Source organism: Podarcis erhardii, assembly GCF_964252035.2.
Source record: "Podarcis erhardii genome assembly, chromosome: 1".
NCBI lineage: Eukaryota > Metazoa > Chordata > Lepidosauria > Squamata > Lacertidae > Podarcis > Podarcis erhardii.
Genome location: NC_138497.1, coordinates 84,308,199 through 84,332,236, shown reverse-complemented (window position 1 = coordinate 84,332,236; position 24,038 = coordinate 84,308,199). Strand labels below are relative to the sequence as shown.

The window sequence follows — 24,038 nt, the reverse complement described above, 5'->3', positions numbered from 1 at the left end:
TAATCTTGCACTCTGCTCAGCTCATTAGAATACACATACACATAATGCCTGCAGCAGCAACTCCCTTCTGAAGGTTCCTCAGGCTAGAGGTGGGGTGGCAAAGGTGAAACCAACCAACTCCTGATAGCAAACAGGGGGTGTCTCCCCTAACAGTTGTTGTTGTTGTTGTTGTTGTTGTTGTTGTTGTTGTTGTTGTTGTCCTTCTTCTTCTTCTTCTTCTTCTTCTTCTTCTTCTTCTTCTTCTTCTTCTTCTTCTTCCTCCTCCTCCTCCTCCTCCTCCTCCTCCTCCTCCTCCTCCTCCTCCTCCTCTGGAAACAGCTCCCTTATGAAGGTTCCTAGGGCTTGAGGATGGGGCAAAGAAGGTGGAAAAGCCATTACCTTCTGGCCAATGCAGAGTCTCCCACCCCTCAATGGATATATTTTGAAATACAGGAGGACTACAGCATAGGACTAAGCTTCCAACTTTAGGTTTAAAAGAAATAGGCTGCTGGGCTATGATGGTATATAACACCATATACTTAAAGTATTTAGGTGGTCATTTCCTTTCCCCAGAGAATCATGGAAGAAGTTGTAGTTCTGTGAGGTGGGGGACATGAATGTCTAACAGTGACTTCTCATTAAGTACCCACTCAAAATATAATTTCAATGATCTTTGGAGGAATCCATGACAGTTTTAATTACGAGGTACCCTACTTCCAGAAGAGGAACTTCAAATGAAGCACCATCCTCATTTGGCTGAGGAGGATGCTGTGACATATTGGGAGGACTGAGTCAATTCTAGGTATAATTTTCTGTGTAACAGCACAAAATTTGTGTTGCTGAGGAAAGGTTCAAGAGAAAGAACTTCAATTAACATCTTTAATTATCTCTGTAAGGATGAAAGGGAGAAAGTGACAAGGGGAGGGGTACCCTTGAGAAGTATTTTTAATGGCTTCCTGTGGAGCCATGTAATCCTTGCATCAGCCATCTGGAGCTCTGAGCTGGATAAATAAATACCACCTTTTTGACTTGCCACTTTACAACAGCTAAGAAGCAGAGGAGAGGACAAAAGTATGGACTGAGCATCTGACTTTCAGGTGGGATAAAGTTTTTCAAAGCAGGAGGGGCTCAAGGTTGTGTAAGTAGATATGTGGACCCAAGTTAGCTCAGGGAATTTTGGAAATTTAAGAGGTCAAGGTTTCTGCTTGAGGAATCCCCTAGCAAACATTGTCCATGCTAGAGAGTCCACCTTGCTTAGAATTCTTACTCAAGTTGACATTGAAAGCCAAGCAAGAATCTCCTGAAAGCAGTTGTTGTTGTTGTTGCTGTTGTTGTCGTGCTGCTAGAATTGGGCAACAGATAGGCACAACAATATTTAACAACCCAAATGCTGTGCTCTTCCAAGGGTAGTCTGATTAAAATGGCTGGTGAGTAAGATGCAGTGATGGCCACTGACCTGGGTGGCTTTAAAAGAGGATTAGACAAATTTATAGAAGAAAAGGCTATCAGTGGCTGCTATGTACGGTGGTTATGTTCTACCTTCACTGTTACAGGCAGCAATACTATTTGCTGTGAATCACAAATGAGGAGAGTGCCATTTCATTCATGTCCTGTTTGTGAACTTTCCATCTGCATGTGGTTGGCTGCTCTGAGAGCAGAATGCTGAACTTAAGAGGCCTTCAACCTAATCCAGCAGGGGTTTGCTTAGCTTCTTAATGTTTACATATTCAAAACCAGGACAATTTCAGGGTCATTATCTTCTTTTATAGCAGGCAGAGCTAACAATTCAGGGGGATCTGCACAGGGAATATTTACTTCAGTGGAATCTGGAATAAGTCATGCAAACAGGGTGCTACAGAGACCATGGATATAACCCAGAGAACTAGTAGGACAATGGAAGGTTCCAGGCCCTGTGTTGCTCTCATGGTTCTCTCAGGGAAGGTTGGGTAGAAGACTAAAAGATCCATTAGCTCCCAGGAAGAAGAGATGGTAGCAGGAGAAGAGTAACATCAGGAGAGTATAGATGCTTCCTCCCCTTCTCCCACAGATTAGTGATTTGGGGAAAATTTGTTGAAGATCTCTCATAACACCAGACTCCTCCTATGTCAGGAAAAGAGGGGAGGGAGTGTCTTATAGGAGCTATTCACCCAGAAGTCCCATTCTTTAGCCTAATCCTATCTGCCATGGTGGAAAAGATTGCAGAAGCTTCATATCCTCAATCAACTGCAGCAGTTGCATAAATGTGCCCCTGGATATGTTTCCCTTTTTACTGCACTCTCTGGCTACACTTTTCTAGATCCAAATGCAAAGTATATGAAAAAAATTATTCACTCTATTGGGATCTGGTAAGAAATGGAGCGCTACCAACATGAGTTTGACCAAACTGCAGGAGGCAGTGGAAGACAGGAGTGCCTGGCGTGCTCTGGTCCATGGGGTCACGAAGAGTAGGACACGACTAAACGACTAAACAACAACAACAAATGGAGCAAATAATGGTCAAGACTTTATAAAGCAGCATATTCTATCTGTGGCTTTAACTAAGGCAGGCTTTGATTCCAGTCAGGGAAACGAATGAATAAAAATGTTTAATTATTGTACTTTCCTCCATATAATAAAATAACTGCTTTCTTTTCTTTAGGAAGAAACACTGAATGCGATAGTTTATGTTCCTTTCATAACATTGACTAAGGGGACTTGAAGTGATTGGTGGACCCAGTTGCAGAAGGAGTGCTGTATTCTCTGTCCAGCAGGGCAGACTGCCTTTCTCCCATTCTATTGCTCTACACTACAAAGCATTTCTTCTGCCTCAAGTAGTGTCTTCTGTCTTCTCTCCAGATCCCAAGATCCCCAATTTGTCTTCAGCCACAATGGCTGAAGGCAATCATAGCCAGGTGACAGAGTTCATTTTCTTGGGCTTCACAGATAATCCACGCCTCGAAATAGCTCTCTTTGTGGTCTTTCTTTTCATCTACCTGGCAGATGTGGTAGGAAATGTGGGCATGATCCTCCTGATCACCGTAGATGAGCAACTCCACACACCCATGTATTTCTTCCTTTGCCACCTCTCCTTAGTAGATCTGGGCTACTCTACTGCCATTGCCCCACGCATGCTGGCTGACTTCTTACGCCAGCGAAAAATTATCTCCTTCTCCAGCTGTGCCACACAGTTTGCATTTTTTGTAGGTTTTGTGGATGCTGAATGCTATGTCTTGGCTGCCATGGCATATGACCGCTATGTGGCCATCTGCCGTCCTCTCCATTATACCACAGTCATGTCAAAGCAGGTTTGTCTGGTACTGGCTATTGGTTCCTACGTAGCAGGTCTAATAAGCCTGATGTCCCATACCAGCCTGACTTTCAGTTTAGACTACTGTGGCTCCAATATCATCAATCATTTCTTCTGTGAGATCCCCCCACTCCTAGCATTGTCTTGCTCTGACACCTACATGAGTGAAATCCTCCTCTTCAGCCTCTGTGGCTTCATCGAGTTCAGCACCATCCTTATCATCCTTATCTCCTATCTCTTCATCTTTGCTGCCATCATGAGGATCCGCTCTGCTGAAGGCAGACGTAAGGCCTTCTCTACATGTGCTTCCCATCTCACTGGAGTCACCCTCTTTTATGGGACAGTTATGTTTATGTATCTGAGACCAACATCCAGTTACTCATTAGATCAGGACAAATGGGCCTCTGTGTTCTACACGGTTGTGATTCCTATGCTCAATCCTCTAATATACAGCCTTAGGAACAAAGATGTGAAGGAAGCTTTTAGAAGAGTTGTCAGCAAGAAAGTTTTATCCCAGTAATATCTTCTCTCAGTGCTCTTTCTAGTCAATTCTGCTTGTCCTCTGCCTAGGAAGCACAGGTCTGAGCAGTTTCCCACTTGTCTCAGACTTTCCAGGCATGGGTCCAAATGATTTTGCCTTTGCCTCCCGCTGTCCTCCAGAAAACCCACTCCTTAGTGCTAAATCTGAACAAACAGTAACCTGTGGAAAACAGGTTTTCCACAGGTCAATTGCTGTTTGTTCTGATTCAGTGCTAAATGTTGAGTTTCCCTGGGGGAAAGCAGCAGAGCAGCTTTCAGTGATGACATGCTAAGTTCAAAACATTACGAGAAGGAATACATTCCATGTCTTATGCTGCAATATAATATTGTGCAGGAGTCTATAGATGTTTACAGAGTATGATAATAGCTATTCTATACTACTAAAGAAAGAGAGGGAAGAAGACTTGTTTCCATTAAGAGCTGTAATATTTGTTTCCATGTGTGTGGCTCTATGAATATAATCCAAGTTTTAGAATAATTACAATATTTCCCAGTATTTTTCACTAAACACACACACACACACACACACACACACACACACACACTTATTATCAAAACAAAAAGAGTTAATGATAATATCTTATTTCAAATGTTTTTATTTATGAAAAACATTATTAGAAATTTTTTTCTACTTTAACTTTGATTGCAGTGATGATGAGCCATACATAAAGCAATCATTTTAAGAGAGTATTATATTGATTCACATTTTTCTGCACCCAGAGAGTTGGAGTTTGAGAAAATTAATTACAGTTATGTCTCGTTGGTATTCATGGGACTGAAGTTGGTCATGACTAAGCTTTCACATTAATTTTAGTGGGACTAAGTGTGATTAACTTGGTCTGGAACCAACAAAAATGTCCAAAGAATTTTAATGGTTTCCTTTCATGCGTCAGAATATATTAGGGACTATGTAGGATGGAAAAAGAACTATAAAAAGCACCCCAGAAAAATTACTTTAAGAGGTGAGCTCAATCCTTTGCTATGCAGAAGTAAGTCTCATTGAGCTCAATGAGACTTTCAGGTATGTGTATAGGATTGAAGCCTTGGTAATCATTTAAGTTCTGCTTACTACATTACACTGACTGAAAGTTTTTGGGTTTATTTCTCAAGCTACTTATGGGAGATTTATGTGACTCTGGGTTATGTGAGGCTTGCATCAAAAATGGAAGGTAGAAAATGGTGTGGTGGAAAATGGTGGTCAAAATGCATAGTAAAATTATATGTTCTGCATCCTCATAAAGATGCAGCATAACAAGAGTCACTGAGGTGAAGGTATGGTTGCTTCCCAAAAGACAAATTCTACACACATTACTGATGATTTGTGCTCATGATGCTAAACAATTCTGCTTTCAATCCTGTTTACTCCTGCAAATGGTTTGAGGTGGTCATTTCATGGACTGTGGCTGGATGAAAGATGACAAAGTGCTGGGGTAGCATCAGGTAATTGTATAGAGGGTGAACAACTAAAATGATGTCTATATTGGATCCCAGTGGAAATACTTTGAAGATTCTTAGGATTCTGTCCTGTAATGCATTACTGAATAAAGTCTGTTTGATTTGGAATTTGGTGTGGGCCTCCATACTTGAACCCCTCAAGGGGAATTTGATGGAGTCTTCTATCTGAATGGTTCCCCAACCCTAGCCCATTTTAAGATGAGAGAAAATAAGAGAGAAAAGGGGCTTGAAATTGCCCAAGGTCCTTAGCACCTGGGCAGCAGAATGAGTACACACTCAAGTCACCTGGCACACAGCTTCTCTATGTTGACATGTATTCCTGTTTAAACTATAGTTGCACGCAAGGCCCTGTACCCCCTCCTTTGATGAAATAAAACACATGGACATTGGTATTTTACTGTAGGTTAATGGGAGAAAAAAGACCACAACTTTTATTGGTTACAGAATGTGAGTGGTATTGGCTTTAGGTATTGGACCCAACGATATCTGACTCCTGCCTGCCATGCAGGAAGTCTCACAAGGGTTAACCACCTGTAGGGGGATCATGCAAAAGGCTGGGCTGGATGAATCCCTAGCCGGAATTAAGATTGCCGGAAGAAATATCAACAACCTCAGATATGCAGATGACACAACATTGATGGCAGAAAGTGAGGAGGAGTTAAAGAACCTTTTAATGAGGGTGAAAGAGGAGAGTGCAAAATATGGTTTGAAGCTCAACATCAAAAAAACAAAGATCATGGCCACTGGTCCCATCACCTCCTGGCAAATAGAAGGGGAAGAAATGGAGGCAGTGAGAGATTTCACTTTCTTTAGCTCCATGGTCACTGCAGATGGTGACAGCAGCCATGAAATTAAGACGCCTGCTTCTTGGGAGAAAAGCAATGACAAACCTAGACAGCATCTTAAAAAGCAGAGAAATCACCTTTCCAACAAAGGTCCGTATAGTTAAAGCTATGGTCTTCCCAGTAGTGATGTATGGAAGTGAGAGCTGGACCATAAAGAAGGCTGATCGCCGAAGAATTGATGCTTTTGAATTATGGTGCTGGAGGAGACTCTTGGGAGTCCCATGGACTGCAAGAAGATCAAACCTATCCATTCTTAAGGAAATCAGCCCTGAGTGGTCACTGGAAGGACAGATCGTGAAGCTGAGACTCCAATACCTTGGCCACCTCATGAGAAGAGAAGACTCCCTGGAAAAGATCCTGATGTTGGTAAAGATGGAGGGCACAAGGAGAAGGGGACGACAGAAGATGAGATGGATGGACAGTGTTCTCAAAGCTACCAGCATGAGTTTGACTAAACTGTGGGAGGCAGTGGAAGACAAAAGTGCCTGGCGTGCTCTGGTCCCTGGGGTCACGAAGAGTCGGTCACGACTAGACGACTAAACAACAGCAACAACAAGGGGGAGCCCTGCTGATGTACATCAACCAGGAGCTCCCCCAAGGTAACCAGAAAGTTTGTGCCATGGCCCTAGCCACCACCTGGGTTTCGGACAGGAACCATGACCCCCGGATTCCTTTAATGGAATACCCTTAAAGGGCAGAGTTAGGTGATGGCCACAACCTCCCCTCCCATAAACCAAGCTTTTCCAATGCCTAACCACCCAACCTTACAAAGTTGTGTCAATTTGCTACGAGGTAGGTGAAAACCAAGTGGCTGGTGCCAATCTGCCAAATGGAAATATTCCTACCAGGCCCCTTCAGCAGGCGACCAACCGAAGTCCATAGCAAGGTCAAGGTGAGGAACACCAGAAAAAAGGGTGGGAGGGCGGGAGATCCGTGGAAGCCAGGATTAGAGAGGGAAATCTCCTGAGTGCGCAGTTGCTTTCATGTGGCAAGCCACGCCCCCCAGCCGGCTGGATTGGCCTGCTGTGGTCATGACGCGCGCCAGGGCTCCCTGTGATGCGGGGGCCTAAACATAACCCCCCCCCTCGCGCTGAAAGGCAGGAAGTGCGAGGCCCACATGCAACCCCGCCTCTCTCTGAAGAGAAGCAGCTCTAATATTTCTAAATTTCAGAGAGGAACCAGGGGGCTTGTTGTTATCATCACTGATCAGCACTGACAACTAGACTCATTTGCAATGAAGCAATTGGAAGCACACTTTTTGGCCCCCAATCTGCTATTGCATCTCTACCTGCTGTGCACATGACATCAGGTGTGGGGCAAGTGGATGTGGTTTGGAGAAAACGCCCTGGCAGGCCAAACTGCAACCCCCACCAGGCCTAATCTGGCCCACAACCAGAGGTTCCAAGCCCTCTGTTTTATTGTGTCACAATATTTCTTTGTATGTGTTTGCTGTAACAGACTAATATGAGGTGATTCTTCAGAGACATCAAATCCCAAGTGCTTCTCCTACTTTTCTATAACCTTTGCTTTCCATCCTGTTTATTCCTCTGCAGTAACATAATGGAGGAGTAAGAAAGGATCCTTGACAGTAACTTTTCAGCTCAGCGATTGTTGGGTGGGTTTTGGGGTGGGGGGTGGAGTGTGGAGTGTGTTTCTGGGAAGCGGCAGGGCAGTTACAGAACTCCAGGTAATATAACTGCTTCCTAACTGTGTTGCGAAAATGGGGCAAAATGTGAATGTTTTAATTTTATCTAGTTTGTTCCTTTAATAACAACAGGAAGTCACCAATGTGCACTATGTTTTTATAATCACTGGGAACTGGTTCCACATACAACAATTTCCAGAAGGATAGCTGTGTTAGGTTTGTTGCAGCACAATAACAAAAAAGTCTTGTAGTACCTTAAAAACCAACATATTGATGGCTACATAAGTGTTCGTGGACTACAGTCTGGGATTTTGCAGGTTCTGTCTACTCATCCTTTCCACTTAACCATCCCCTTACTTACGAATTCCTGCAGTCAACTGACTTATGGCTAGGACCTAGAAACTTGTATTGTACCAACACTTTCCTCTGATTTTCAGAGCATTCTATAAATTAACAAGAAAAGAAATTACATTTGAGGTGTGGGCTTGTTGTGCTTATCTTACTTTTAAGATTATCAAGGGGTGTTTGTATGGCTGTCCTTTCTTTCACTGTACAAAGCATCTCTCTAGTGGCTTGCAGCCTTCCTGGGAGCCCCTGCTTCCTGAAAATCTTTGGTTCAGCTTTCCTGTAAGTGCTGGGTGGTGAGAAAGCTGTCCACCATGCTTCTGACAGCTATTCATTGTTGCTGTTTTGCAAATGAAGTCTCTTCTGCTGTTAAAGAAATGGGGGAGGGCATTCTGAAAGATGAAAGGAAGGACTTCCCTTCAAAAAAACACCACCCCAAACCCCCAAATTCTGAGGCTCTCAGTAGCCTGATTCCTGGTTTCCTACACTTTTCCAAACAGGGAAGACATCATAGAGCAGCTCCTCCCATGCATTTTTTCAGATTAGGAAGCAGAACATGGAAGCAACAGAGCAGTGGGGAAATACTTAATCAGGGGTGAGGTGGGGTGGAACCCCATACTTACTGAAAGCTTATGCTTTCTAAAGTCGCCTGCAAAAAATGGATGTCTGCAGAAAAATGGATGTCTCTTTTGCAGAGAAAGAAAACTGCCAAGAAATTGGAAGAGAGGTCTTGGAACATCAATTTAGCATTCACCCCACCATTGAAATGCTACTTCCTTGTCTCCATTTCAAACACTATCATTAAGACACAGAGCTGCATTGTGGTTTTTTCTCATGGAAAGGTAAGTTTTTTCCCCAGCAGTGGAGCATCCATAGAGTACAAGGAAATTTGCAAGGGTTGCCATTCTCATCTCTTCAGTGAGCATCAAAGACCAGGAACAGTATATGTCACTAGGTGCTGATTCTGCACTTCACTTCATCTGCTGTTTTCCCTTATCCTCCTCACAGATTAAATGTGAATGAAAATGGTTGGTTGCAACAAAACATTTGTGACCGAGTTCATATTTTTGGGGTTCTCCAATCAACCAAGGGTGCAGCTGGTGCTCTTTGTGGTGTTTCTGGCTTGTTATCTGTTCACAGTGTTTGGGAATGTCATCATCATCTCAGTTGTCAGCACTTACCCTCGGCTTCATACACCCATGTACTTCTTCCTTATCAATTTGTCTTTCTTAGACATTTATTATGTCTCCACCAATGTCCCCCAGATGCTGATGAACCTTGTGACCAGAAGGAAAACTATCTTATTCTGGGGTTGTGCGATCCAGATGTATTTTTCCCTGGCGTTTGGCATGACAGAGTGCTTTCTGCTTGGCGTCATGGCTTATGATCGGTATGTGGCAATCTGTCAGCCTTTGCTTTACACGGCCATCATGAACTGGAAGCTCTGTGCTCAGCTGGCTGCTTTTTGCTGGTGCAGCAGTTTGATGAGCTCCATGATTATTAACATTTTCACCTTACAATTGCCTTTCTGTGGTCCTAACATCTTGAACCATTATTTCTGTGAGGTGCCAGCAGTGCTGTCTTTGGCTTCCACTGACACTTACCTTGCTGAAATGGTTGTCTTTGTTTTCAGCATTATCATAGTCTTCATTCCCTTCCTGTTCATTATTGTCTCCTACACCTACATTTTCTTAGCTGTGCTGCGGATACAAACTGCCCAAGGAAGGGCCAAGGCATTCTCTACCTGTGCATCCCACCTCACTGTTGTCACCATATTTTATGGGACAGCCATCTTCATGTACATGCGACCAAGGTCAAAGTCCTCACGAGACAGGGACAAAGTGATTGCTTTGTTTTATACAATTATAATGCCCATGCTTAACCCCCTGATATATAGCCTGAGGAACAAGGATGTGAAACATGCTCTGAAGAGACCATTGGTGCTAATAAGAAAATGGGTTTTTCTGACCAGATGGTATCCAGAAATAACTTTTTGTTATTAAGCAACATATAAATCTCACTAATGAATGATGGACATGTCAGTCGGGATTTAAGCCAGGTTCCACCCTGTATGATGACCTCTGCCAGGAGAGAGACAAGGGAAATGTGTCCCTGTTAATTCTCCTTGAACTCTCAGTAGCTTTCAATGCCATTAGCCACTTCTGGAGCGGGTGTTTGAGTTAGGGATGGGCAGCTCCCCTTTGAAGTGGTTCCAGTCCAGCTTGAATGGTCATTTCCAGAGGGTGATGCTTGGGGAGTGCTCTTTAGCCCCATGGAGCCTTCAAAGTGGGGTTCCTAAGGGTTCAGTTTCATCCCCTTTGTTGTTTAACATGAAACCACTGAGTGGGGTTATCCAGAGTTTTGGAATATGTTGTCATAAATATGCTGATGACACACAGCTCTACTTCCCCTTTACATCTGCAGTTGTGGCTGGGGATGTGCTGGACTATTGTCTTGCCTTGATAATGGATTGGATGAGAGGCAACAACTGTAGCTCAATTCAGACAAGACTAAGGCACTGTTTCTGGGTGGTTCCCTAGACTGAATGGATGGGAGGTTACCTGCTCTTGATGGGGTTACACTTCTTCTGAAGGAGTGGGTACTTCTGGACCCTTTGCTATTGCTTGAAGCTCAGGTGGTTTCAGTGGCACAGAGTGTCTTTCATCAGCCTATTATAGTGGTCATGAAGGCCCAAGCTAGACCAGTGAGAGCTGGTCATCAGCATACACAATGACAATGAAGTCCCCTAAACAATAGTCAGCAGTCCTAGTCAGGGCTTTTTTTTCCCAGTTGGGACTCACTGGAACACAGTTCTAGCTCCTCTCAGATGGGCACCATTGCCATTCTAAAAGAACAAGAGAGTCATTCATGGTGAGTCTAGAAAAATAGCACACTGGTCCTAGGGTTCTCCAACACCATGCTGAAGACCACCTTCACTAAATCAGATAAGGACGAGGTGTCAGCATCCCCAGTGTGACTCTGTGACTCACAACTAGGTGCAAGGATGTGAAATATGTTCTGGCGAGACAACTGATGCCAATGAGCTGGTAGTTGTTGTTTTTTTCTGGACATTTCTCAGAGAACTTTTTGTTATTTATGAGCATATAAATCTCATTGATGAATCCCATGCATAAAAAGAAAGTTTGATCCAAGGAATCCTTGTCTGTTTGTGGCCAGATGGTTGTCATTATTTATTTTTGACATGGTCGATCACTTACTCCTGGCACCGCCTTGCCGATGTGGGGATCCAGGGCACAGTCCTTCAATGGCTGCGCTCGTTTCTCTCTGGTCGGGGACAGAGGGTGGCGCTTGGGAGGGAACTGTCATTGCGCCACTCCTTGATGTATGGAGTGCCTCAGGGTGCAATACTCTCCCCGATGCTTTTCAACATCTTTATGTGCCCCCTCGCCCAGCTTGTCCGGAGTTTTGGGCTGGGCTGCCATCAGTATGCTGATGACACCCAACTCTATCTGTTGATGGATGGCCATCCTGACTCGGCCCCAGACACACTGACCAGATGTTTGGAAGCTGTGGCTGGAGCCGGTTGAAGCTAAATCCTTCGAAGACAGAGGTCCTGTGGCTGGGACGGGACGATATGGGATTGGGGGGGGCAACTCCCATCTCTTGCAGGGGCGCAATTAGTGCCAGCACCGTCCGTTAAGAGTTTGGGTGTAATCTTTGACACCTCCCTTTCCATGGAGGCACAGATTGCAGCTATAACAAAGGTGGCATTTTTCCATCTCCGCCAAGCTAAGCAGTTGGCTCCTTACCTCTCTCGCCCTGACCTAGCCACTGTGATCCACGCGACAGTCACCTCCAGACTGGATTATTGTAACTCGCTCTACGTGGGGCTGCCCTTGAGACTGACCCAGAAACTCCAGCGGGTGCAGAATGCTCCTTACGGGGTCCTCGCTGCGAGATCACATTCACCCGGTGCTATACCAGCTGCACTGGCTCCCGGTGGAGTACAGGATCAGGTTTAAGGAGCTGGTTTTAACCTTTAAAGCCCTATACGGCCTAGGACCCTCGTACCTACGGGTCTGCCTCTCCTGGTATGTCCCACAGAGAAACTTACAGTCTTCAAATAAAAACATCTTGAAGGTCCCAGGCCACAGAGACTTTAGGCTGGCCTCAACTAGAGCCAGGGCTTTTTCGGCTGTGGCTCCGATCTGGTGGAACACTCTGTCACAAGAGACTAGGGCCCTGCGGGACTTGACATCTTTCCGCAGGCCCTGCAAGACAGAGCTGTTCCACCAGGCCTTTGGCCAGGGCACAGCCTGACTCCCTCCTTCGGCAATCTTCGTGGGGTTTGATTTGAATTAATTTTATAATGAATGATTTTAGAGTGTTGTGTTGTGTTGTACTGTTGTACTGTTTTATTGTTGTTAGCCGCCCTGAGCCCGGCTTCAGCTGGGGAGGGCAGGATATAAATAAAAATTATTAGATTGATTGATTGATTGATTGATTGATTGACTGACTGACTGACTGACTGACTTACGAGCCAGTGTGGTGTAGTGGTTAAGAGTGATAGACTCATAATCTGGGTTTGCATCTCCACTCCTCCACATGCAGCTGCTGGGTGACCTTGGGCTAGTCACACTTCTCTGAAGTCTCTCAGCCCCACTCACCTCACAGAGTGTTTGTTGTGGGGGAGGAAGGGAAAGGATATTGTTAGCCACTTTGAGACTCCTTCGGGTAGTGATAAAGCGGGATATCCAAATCCAAATCCAAAACTCTTACTGGCTTACTCACTTATTTAACTTGCATAGTTCCCTTCATCTGTAGATCTCAGGGAGGTTCACAGCATAAAAATACAAGATAAAAACACAAAATACGTAATAAAAACAAGAACAAAAACAAAGAAAAAACAAATAAAACCCTTCCCCCATTCCCTCCCATGAACACATTTAAAAGGATATAGGATGTTAGTTAGCCCAAGGTCTGGTTGAAGAGGAACGTTTTCACCTGATGCCTAAAGGTAATGAAGACACCAGTGGAAATTATCTGCGAAAGCATTCTGCAATTGGAGAGCTACTGCAGGAAACTTGTGTTTCCACCATCTGGACCTCTCTTGGAGGAGGAACACAAAGAAGGGCCTCAGAGGATGATTGTAGGGTCCAGTTTGATTCATATGGAGAGAGGCCTTGAGGTATTGCAGTCCTGAGCCATTTAAGGTTTTTGGGGTCAAAACCAGCACTTTGAATTGGGCCCAGAAACTAATTGGCAGCCAGTGTAGTTGGGCCAGGATCAGTGTAATATGCTCAAACCATCTTGCCCCAGTGAGCAATCTGGCCACCAAAGTTGTGCCAGCTGAAGTTTCTGAACAGTTTTCAGAGGCAGCCCAACATATAACACATTGCAATAATCTAACCTAGAGGTTACCAGAGCACAGACAACAGTAGTTAGCTTATCCCTGTCCACATAGGGGCATTACTGGTCCACTAGCCAAGCTGGTGGACAGCACTCCATGCCTCTGAAACCACATGAGCCTCAAGCATCAGTAAAGGGTCCAGAAATACCCCCAAGCTATGTACCCGCTCCTTCAGAAGAAGTGTAATCCCATAAAGAGCAGACAACCTCCCATCTATTTGGTCTAAGGAACCACACACTAGCAGTACCTCAGGGGATAAAATTGAATCCTGAGGAACCCCACTTTGAAGAGCACTCCCCAAGCAACAGCCTCTGGAAATGACCATCCAAGCAGGACCAGAACCACTTCAAAGTAGAGCTGCCCACCCCTTACTCAGACACCTGCTTCAGAAGGATATCATTGTTGAAGGTATCAAAATCCACTGAGAAGTCAAAGAGAATAAACAAGTTCACATTTCCTCCTCTTCAAATGCATGTGTTTGAAAGGATGTGTGAAAGGTCAAGTTCTGGGTAGCCAAGCACAGTTACATTTACAAATTCGTGTGTGTGTGTGTGTGAGAGAGAGAGAGAGAGAGAGAGAGAGAGAGAGAGAGAGAGACTGAGACTCCACAGGGCCATCCTGTTAGGCTGCAACAGATTGTAATGGATTGCTTTGAAGTCACTTCAGCACCAGATGAAACCCCCCCACACACACACACAAACCACCCAAATATATAATGTGCAGAGGAGGGAAACCAAGATGATTAAGGGGCTGGAAACAAAGGTTCAACAAAGGTTGAAGGAGCTGGGTATGTTTAGCCTGGAAAAGAGACTGAGAGGAGATGTGGTTGCAATCTTCAAATATCTCAAGGGCTGTCACATGGAAGATGGAGCAAATTTGTTTTGTGCTGCTCTGGAGGATAGAACTTGAGCCAATACCTTCAAGATACAAGAAAGGAGATTCTGACTAACTTTCTGATAGTAAGAGCTGTTTGACAGTGGAACAGTCTTCCTCATGAGGTTGTGGACTCTCCTTCCTTGGAGGTCTTTAAGCAGAGGTTGGGTGGCCATCAGTCATGGATGCTTTAGCTGAGATTCCTGCGCTTTGCAGGGGGTTGGACTAGATGACCCTTCTGATCCCTTCCAGCTCTACAATTCTACGATTCAATGATTTCAGCTGAAAATTAAAAACTAATGAATATTTGTCGAAGCTCCCAAATAATATGGACTTCTAATGGATCTGCAGCCCTTACATTTGCTGCTTTTTCTTGTTGAAATCATAAAGATAAACACAATGTAGGTGCCTCATGCAAGTTAATGAACTCTAGGGAAGATGTTCACAAGACTTATTCCCTCCCCAAGGGATAGAGTAAGTAAACAAATCTTTACACAATTATCATATAGCAGCCCACCTGAGAGCAACAAACACCAAATGCAAGCTTTTAATTGAACCAGACCTCTGAAATGCCACCCCACTGACAGCACACTGGGAAGAAGACCTTCAGAAAAAGAGAACGTTCTCCCCACCTACCCTTGGCAGTCAGGATTATTTGGCATGAAGGAACAGAAGTACACACTGAGATCAGCTTCTTCTGAGAAGATTTCTAATGCCATCTTTCCCTTTTTATATTCCAATTACAACATTTCTAGAATCCCATGCATTATGTGTGGAATGATGCCTACTTACTTTCCAGTATAACAAGGAAAAGGGGACACAGACACCAGAGCCATTCTTTGCAAGCAACAGAAAACCATGTGTTTATAACCCAGCACACCCAAAACTGACTTCCCATTTTCATGCAATGTCGCTTTTCTTTTATGTGTCCTAGCTTTGAAAGACTTGCAGCATCTGAAAGAAAAAGAAGAGCTCTCTCCTTGAATGCATTTGATGAGGTGAGGAAATCAGGCTTCAAGCACTGATGGTTCTGTTGCCAGAATGATTATGATGACTATGATTTTAGAACTGAAGATGTCTGGATAGCTTTTATAAAAACTCCATGTAATTCAATGGTTAGCTTAGAAGAGGGTAAAAAAAGAACAGAGGCTGTCTCTTCCCCACCTCCTTTGTTCTCTATATTGCATGTCTTGTCTGCAGCATCAGGTGAACAGCACAGACTGAACTTCCGCAACACCTCCGAACACAATTAGTCCAATACAGGAAGGGAGATCAGCATGTGGGTTTTTCACTCATGCAGCTGATGAGGATGCAAACATCTGGTTTGCATTCAAGCCTTCTTTGAACTGATCAGGTGTGTCTTTTGGTGTGGCTGCCAAAGAACATCTCCTTCTGGAACCATTGGCTGTGTATGCTGAGGCTCCACAGCTCACACCATCTCCATCCACACAAACTGCTGCAGCACACTGGGATAGAGAGGAGGAGGGATGTGATGGTTGTGAGGTAGGTGTGGTGCAAAGGTGCCAGCAGCAGCACCAGACTGGCTCCACCAGAGCATTTGCACTGTACCAGCATCACTGCCACAGCACCCCTTCCCTTCTCAGTCCCAGTATGCTGCACTGACTCAGTCAGACAGAGGTCTGGTGAACAGGGCAGTGTCACCATATGCCTGCTTTTATGTTATTAACTCATAACCAACACTTTTAAATAAAGTTAACTAACAGTTCTTGTCATCAGAAATTAAGTGGGACACCAATCTCCCTTATCATGATTGAAGCATTGAGTTATATGTAACAGAGTGGGAAGATGCAGAAGCACTAATATTCTTAAGTTTATTTACTAAGTCCTTTGGTGCTGTTTGATTAAACAAGTGAGATCTGCTCCAATATGTCACAGTGTACCCTTGCAAACTAACAGGGGTTTTCAGGGTTCCTGTCTCAATATTCTTGTAAGACATTCAAATATAAAATGTACAATAATAGTTAATATGAACATGGAATAATTGCCATGTCTGGCCAAACTCTCACAATATGTAACTGACAGGTCCAGAAGTCTGCATTTTCCTGTGTCAGTTCTCTGTACTCTGAACGATATTTTCTAATCTCTAGAAATTAGAGCACATTTAAATAATGCATAATAATTAGAAAACATAGAAATTAGAGTGCATAATAATCAGAAAACAGAGAAATTAGAGCATATAATAATTAGAAAACAGAGAAATAAGAGCACATGTATTAAATAATACATAATAATATGTATGAACAGCCATAGTCACCAGCACTAGACACTTCAGAAATATTTTTTTCAAAAGATGAAAAAGGAAGTGGTTAAAAATAATGATGAAACTGAGACAAAAAGTGTCAGTTTAAAAAGTATTTTACTTAGTAAAAAAAAAAAAAAGCTTTGTTACAAGTGAGAAATCAAAAAGCCCAAAATAATTTTGAAGTGCATATTAGTGAGAATCCCATTAAAGAAGTAATCTCCTCCCTCCCCATTTTTAATTGCCCTTGTGAGCTCTCTGATTGAGAACATATTGAGGAAAAGGAGCTTTAATAGGACACCATGGTGCCATTCCAAGTGTTAAGTGTCCTGTGTGTTTTCAGGTCCTTCAGCCAATGATTGACAGAAGATTCATGGAAGGAGGAAATCACACCACAGTCACTGAATTCATCCTTTTGGGATTCACAACAAATCCCAAACTGCAACTGGTACTGTTTGTGGTGTTTCTCATCATTTATCTAGCTAGTCTAGCCGGGAACATTGCACTCATTCTTCTAATCTGCAGCAGCTCTCACCTCCATACGCCCATGTATTTCTTCATTGGAAACCTTTCCTTCCTGGATCTGTGGTATTCCTCCGTCTATACGCCAAAGATCTTGGTGAACTGCATCTCTGAAGACAAGAGCATTTCCTTTGGTGGTTGTGCTTCCCAATTCTTCTTCTCAGGTGCCTTTGCCTATAGCGAATGCTACCTTCTGGCAGCCATGGCCTATGATCGTTATGTGGCCATTGCTAAGCCACTGTCCTATGCCACTGCCATGTCCAAAAAGCTGTGCACAGTGCTAGTGGTCCTCTCATATCTGGGGGGGTTCATCAATGCCACTGTTGGAACCAGTAAAACCTTCTCGTTGAGCTTCTGTGATGGCAATGTCATTGATGACTTCTTCTGTGACGCACCCCCTCTGATAATGCTGGCATGTGATGTGACTGACAGTTACCAGACTATGCTGTACGTCCTCTTGACTTTAAACATCATTGCCCCTTCAGCCTTCATCCTTGCCTCTTACGCCTTTATCCTAGCAGCCATCTTAAGAATCCGCTCCACTGGTGGCAAGTACAAAGCCTTCTCCACATGTGCTTCCCACCTGACAGCTGTCACCTTATACTATGGCTCCATCCTCTTCATTTACTCACGTCCCAGTTCCAGCTATGCTTTGGAGCATGACAAATGGGCTTCCACATTCTACACAGTGGTCTTTCCCATGCTGAACCCCCTGATTTATAGCTTAAGGAACAAGGATGTGAAAAAGGCTGTGAAGATGTTGATGACAAGGAGGACAGATTTCTAAATTAAAAAGACTGTAAGATCAGAAATAAGTGTGTACAGTAGTTTTGTAACACATATCTGAATGCTATTATCATCATAACTTCTAATCTAAAATATCAAAAGTCTCATTTGAGGCACTGTATTGAAAACTCAAATGGTTGGCTTCTCAACTGCATATGATTGATAGATAGCTTTCAATTTTATATGTGCCCGGGGCCATGGGTGCCATGCAGCCCTGGCACTGAGTGCCCATCATGAGGAATTTTGTGGGTGTTCAGGCACCCAGGCCCCAGGGAGTTGGCACCTATAAAAGTGAGAAGTAAAGTTTCTCTTTTTCACCTTAGCCTTGCAGATCTCCTCAGAACTCTTAGTCAACTACGGTAAGTTATGTGGGATATAACAACTGTGGAAGGGAGACAGGGTAGAGAATGAAGAGACACCTTTTGCTCCTGTTTAAGGCAGTCACAGAAAGGAATGCATCAGGGCATGTATAGGGAGGAATCAGAAATGGTGGAACCCCACACCTCCCAGGCCAAGACATTATGGAAATATTTGGGACTCCTTAATAATGATACCTGCTGACAAAGGTCCATATAGTTAAAGCTTTGGTTTTCCCAGTAGTGATGTATGGGAGTGATAGCTGGACAATAAAGAAGGCTGATGGCTGAAGAATTGATGCTTTTGAATTATGGTGCTGGAGGAGACTCTTGAGAGTCCCATGGACAAACCGATCCATTCTGAAGGAAATCAGCCCTGAGTGCTCACTGGAAGGACAGATCATGAAGCTGAGGCTCCAATACTTTGGCCACCTCATGAGAAGAGAAGACTCCCTGGAAAAGACCCTGATGTTGGGGAAAATGGAGGGCACAAGGAGAAGGGGACCACAGAGGACAAGATGGTTGGACAGTGTTCTCAAAGCTACCAACATAAGTTGACCAAACTGCGGGAGGCAGTGGAAGACAGGATTGTCTGGCGTGCTCTGGTCCATGGGGTCACGAAGAGTCGGACACGACTAAACAACTAAACAACAACAACAATAAGGATACAGCATTAGCATTGATGGCACAATTAAATAGCATGCATTCCACTTCTGGTGGTTTTGATTAAGCAAAGGATAGGTGTGCAGCAGATTAATTGGAATGTCATGTGTGATTCAATCACTCAAGTTTCTGATCGCCTGTATTTTCTGTGGGTATGATGTGTGGCCTCTGTGGCAGCAGAATCTCTGAGCAGTAGAACCCAGTAGAGGGAGGCCTCTGCCTAGGGCCAAGAGAGGTGTTCTGTTTTGTTTGCATGGTAATGAGAAACTACCTAATTTGCACTTCTTGAATCAAGATGTAAACAGAAACACAGCTCTCCTTCAAAATTCATACTTTTCCCAATTTTGCGGTGCTATTCTTTAGTTAAACCATGTGTAGGAAAAAAATGCACTATATTAGGGGAGCCTTTGCAAAAATGTGTATATTTCTCAAAACTGAACACTAAAATGGTGATAATTTTTCACGAGGATTTATTTTAAAAAAACAAAAACCAACAACACCCAGTTCAATATTGCTTTGGAAGTGTGGAAACCTGAAATTAAGATTGATAGATTCATTGTTATCTTCCTCCACCTTACACCAACATCCTTAAGGAGCAAGGACATGTGATTGTGATGAAATCCTTTTTTCTCTCTGTTCTCAAAATGCTTATCATAATTTTTGTTCACCATTAGGTTTCTGATGGGTGCGGAATGAATGAATGAATGAATAAGTAAATAAGTAAATAAGTAAATAAGTAAATAAGTAAATAAGTAAATAAGTAAATAAGTAAATAAGTAAATAAGTAAGTAAGTAAGTAAGTAAATAAATAAATAAATAAATAAATAAATAAATAAATATTATTCATGAATTCAATATGTCATGATGCAACATGGTATATGATTGCCTTTTTTTATGCTTGCATGGGTTCTTTTATTCAGACATCTCAGTAACATCATGGTGCCTCACATCCTATATGATTGGCCTGTAGTTCTGCATGGTTTCACATGCCTCAGGGTGATATCAAGATGTCTCCGAACTAAAGAGCTAAGATCAACAAAGTGCATAGGGGCATCTATGTGCAAATAATCTCAAGAAGTTGTGAGCTAAATATTACCTTTGTGTGTGCGTGCAAAGTGTAGGTAATTAATTTGACACAAAAATGGAATTGTGATGGATGGTTGACTGTGGAGTGTGGACATACAAGTTCATGAACTCTAGGGAATATGTTCACAACACTTATTCCTTCTACAAAGAATGTAGTGAGTAAACAAATCTTTACCCAACTACATAATCATATAGCAACCCACCTGAGAGCAACAGGCACCAAATGCAAACCTTTAATTGCACCAGAGCTGTGAAATGCAGTCCCATTGATAGCACCACTGGGGCCGGGGGAGAGAGAGAATCAGAACCTTCTGGATAAATATCCACTCGCTCTTTCTAATCAGGACTGTTTGATGTGATGGAACAGAAGAACACTGAGATTAGCTTCGTCTGAGGAAATTAAAAATGTCATATTCCCCACTGTTATATTCAAAGTAAATCTTTAAAGATACCTATTGATTTTCTAGTATAACAAGGAAAAGGGTACATAGACCCTAGAGCTCTTGGTTCCAGTGCTCAGCATCAGAACAGAGACACTTTCCACAACCTTGCAGTTCTTCCATATGGTGCTGCCAGAAGACACTTTAAGCTTATCACCAAGAGAAAAATGACATTCTCTATCAATAATTGGCCATCAGTGGCCAGCGACAGAAAACCATGTGAGCATAACCCAGTACACCTAAATTTGGCTTCCAGTTTCCCTGCAACTTTGTTCTATTTTTATTTATCCTAGTTTGGAAAGCTTTGCAGAGCCTGGAAATAACAAGAAGGGGTCTCTCATTGGGATAAGGTAAGGAAATGAGGCTTGGTTAGTTGAAAGGGTTGCATAATTTTGGTGCCAGAATGATTATGATGAGTATGATTTCAGAATAACAACTGAAAACCTCTAGATATATTTTTAAAAACGCCATCTGATTAAAGGATTACCTTAGAAAATGGTTCAACAACAACAACAACAACAGGGGCTCCCCTCCTCTGTTCTCTGTCTTGTTCTCACATGCATGTCTTGCCTGCAGCATTAGGTGGTGATTTGCAGCTAAGCATGAGTCATCATGGAGGAAAGAGGATAGGGTGAACTGAGAGCCAGTGTGGTGTAGTGGTTAAGAGCGGTAGTCTCATAATCTGGGGAACCGGGTTTGCGTCTCCACTCCTCCAAATGCAGCTGCTGGGTAACCTTGGGCTAGTCACACTTCTTCTGAAGTCTCTCAGCCCCACTCACCTCACAGAGTGTTTGTTGTGGGGGAGGAAGGGAAAGGAGATTGTTAGCCACTTTGAGTCTCCTTAAGGGGAGTGAAAGGTGGGATATCAAGTCCAAACTCTTCTTCTTCTTCTTCTTCTTCATATGACCTCAAATACGATTAGCCAAATACATCAGGGGAGATTGGCATGTAGGTTTTTCACTTACGCTGCTGTTGCTGCTGATGCTGATGCAAACACAAGGATGGCATTCAAGTCTTCTTTGAACTGGTCATGTGTGTCTTGATGTGGCAGGGGATGAACATCAGTACCTGGAACCACCACGTGTCTGCAAAAGACATACATAGGGCTGCACAGCCCTGCCAATCTCTGTCCAAATGAGTTGCTGCAGCATACCAGGATAGAGAGGGGAAGGACTGTGATGCTGTTGACTTGGTACATTGGGAATGGGCCAGCAGTCCTCCCCTCTCTAGTGACTCAGTAGGACAGAAGTCAGGCCGACAGGGCAGACATGACATCCACCTCTAGCATTATGTTAATGGCTCACCACCATTGCCTTTAAATAAAGTTAATTCACAAATCATGACATCAGCAATGATTGAAGCTTGGAATTGAAAGGGAATACACAAATGGACTAATATTCTTACATTTAATTGCTGAGTCTTTTGGTGCTGTTTGGTTAAAGAAGTTGCATCTGCAACACAATGTCATAGTGTATCCTAGCAAGTGTTTTGAGGGTTCCCGTCTCAGTCCAATTGCAATATATTCCTATATATAATTAAAACAATCTATTTAATCTGAACAAAGATTGAGTTCCATGAATCTGGTCAAACTCTCATAACATGTAACTGATAGAGCCAGAACTCTATGTATCTCTATGTATCTTCTTATGTCAGTTCTCTGTACTCTAAATGATATTTTCTGATCTCTAGAAATTAGAGCACATTCATAATACATTTGTCTGAACTGCCATAGTCATTGCACTAGATACTTCGGAATCTTTTTTGCAAAATAACAACAGGAAAGTCAGATTGAAAAACAAACAAACTGAGAAAAGTGTCAGATTAGAAAGTATTTTATACATTGGCCTGAATACAAGCCTCACTTTTTTTCCAAATTCTCACCGTGAACAGTTAAAGTGTGGCTTAATTTCGAGACCTTACAAAAAAGGGCTTTTACAATATTGCTGCTGAAACAGATATGTGGTAAAATGGAATGGGTGTGAGTGCCTGCAGAATTTTAAGGGAGTGGCTTATATTCGGGTATTGTCTTGTTTTCTTTTTCCCCATTGAATTCTAAAGGTGCGGCTTATATTCAGGTGTAGCTTATATTCAGGCCAATACGGTATATATACTTTGTAAAAACATGGCTTTGTTGCAGGTGAAAAATCTGAAAGCTCAAAATAATTCTGAAGTGCGTATTAGTGAGAATCTCATTAAACAAGTAATCTCCTCCCTCCCCATTTTTAATTGCCCTTGTGAGCTCTCTGATTCAGAACATATTGAGGAAAAGGAGCTTTAATAGGATACCATGGTGCCATTCCAAGTGTTAAGTGTCCTGTGTGTTTTCAGGTCCTTCAGCCAATGATTGACAGAAGATTCATGGAAGGAGGAAATCACACCACAGTCACTGAATTCATCCTTTTGGGATTCACAACAAATCCCAAACTGCAACTGATACTGTTTGTGGTGTTTCTCATAATTTATATAGCTAGTCTAGCTGGGAACATTGCACTCATTCTTCTAATCTGCAGCAGCTCTCACCTCTATACGCCCATGTATTTCTTCATTGGGAACCTTTCCTTCCTGGATCTGTGGTATTCCTCCGTCTATACGCCAAAGATCTTGGTGAACTGCATCTCTGAAGACAAGAGCATTTCCTTTGGTGGTTGTGCCTCCCAATTCTTCTTCTCAGCTGCCCTTGCCTATAGCGAGTGCTACCTTCTGGCAGCCATGGCCTATGACCGTTATGTGGCCATTGCTCAGCCACTGTCCTATGCCACTGCCATGTCCAAAAAGTTGTGCACGGCACTAGTGGCCCTCTCATATCTAGGGGGGTTCATCAATGCCACTATTGGAACCAGTAAGACCTTCTCGTTGAGCTTCTGTGATGGCAATGTCATTGATGACTTCTTCTGTGACGCACCCCCTCTGATAATGCTGGCATGTGATGTGACTGAGAATTACCAGACTATGGTATACTTCCTTCTGACTGTTAACATCATTGCCCCTTCAGCCTTCATCCTTGCCTCCTATATCTTTATCCTGGCAGCTATCTTAAGAATCTCCTCCACTGGTGGCAAGTACAAAGCCTTCTCCACATGTGCTTCCCACCTGACAGCTGTCACCTTATACTATGGCTCCATCCTCTTCATTTACTCACGCCCCAGTTCCAGCTATGCCATTGGGAGTGAAAAATGGGCTTCCACATTCTACACAGTGGTCTTTCCCATGCTGAACCCCCTGATTTATAGCTTAAGGAACAAGGATGTGAAAAAGGCTGTGAAGAAGTTGATGACAAGGAGGACAGATTTCTAAATTAAAGAGACTGTAAAGATAACTTGATAGATCAGAAATAAGTGTGTAAGATAGTTTTGTAACCCATATCTGAATGCTGCTATCATCATAACTTCTAATCTAAAATATCAAAAGTCTCATTTGAAGCACTGTTTTGAAAACTCAAATGGTCAACTTCTCAAGTGCACATGACCGATAGCTTTCAATTTTATATGTGTTAGTCTCAAATGGAGGTATCTGTCCCATAGGAAATGTGAGCTGGAGTGCCAACTTGGCCCCACGACTGTGGTTGCCCGGGGCCATGGGTGCCATG

General features: G+C 43.2%; 4 protein-coding genes across 4 annotated transcripts; all 4 read left to right on the top strand.

Moving 5' to 3' along the window:
• Window positions 1-2,846: 2,846 nt before the first annotated feature.
• LOC309350811 (olfactory receptor 5AR1-like) lies at window positions 2,847-3,785 on the top strand (the record flags this gene model as incomplete). Its single annotated transcript, XM_081878078.1, has 1 exon — window positions 2,847-3,785. The coding sequence occupies one exon, from the start codon at window positions 2,847-2,849 to the stop codon at window positions 3,783-3,785; it is 939 nt and encodes a 312-aa protein (XP_081734204.1).
• A 5,329-nt stretch (window positions 3,786-9,114) lies between these two features.
• Window positions 9,115-10,098, top strand: LOC309331242 (olfactory receptor 2G3-like; the record flags this gene model as incomplete). Its single annotated transcript, XM_081843352.1, has 1 exon — window positions 9,115-10,098. One exon carries the CDS (start codon window positions 9,115-9,117, stop codon window positions 10,096-10,098), a length of 984 nt encoding a protein of 327 aa, XP_081699478.1.
• A 6,841-nt stretch (window positions 10,099-16,939) lies between these two features.
• Window positions 16,940-17,908, top strand: LOC309350712 (olfactory receptor 9G19-like; the record flags this gene model as incomplete). The annotated part of the gene is made up of 1 exon (XM_081877804.1): window positions 16,940-17,908. The coding sequence occupies exon 1, from the start codon at window positions 16,955-16,957 to the stop codon at window positions 17,906-17,908; it is 954 nt and encodes a 317-aa protein (XP_081733930.1). The 5' UTR covers window positions 16,940-16,954.
• Window positions 17,909-22,810: 4,902 nt separating this feature from the next.
• Window positions 22,811-23,746, top strand: LOC309350954 (olfactory receptor 9G19-like; the record flags this gene model as incomplete). The annotated part of the gene is made up of 1 exon (XM_081878240.1): window positions 22,811-23,746. One exon carries the CDS (start codon window positions 22,811-22,813, stop codon window positions 23,744-23,746), a length of 936 nt encoding a protein of 311 aa, XP_081734366.1.
• Between the last annotated feature and the right edge of the window lie 292 nt (window positions 23,747-24,038).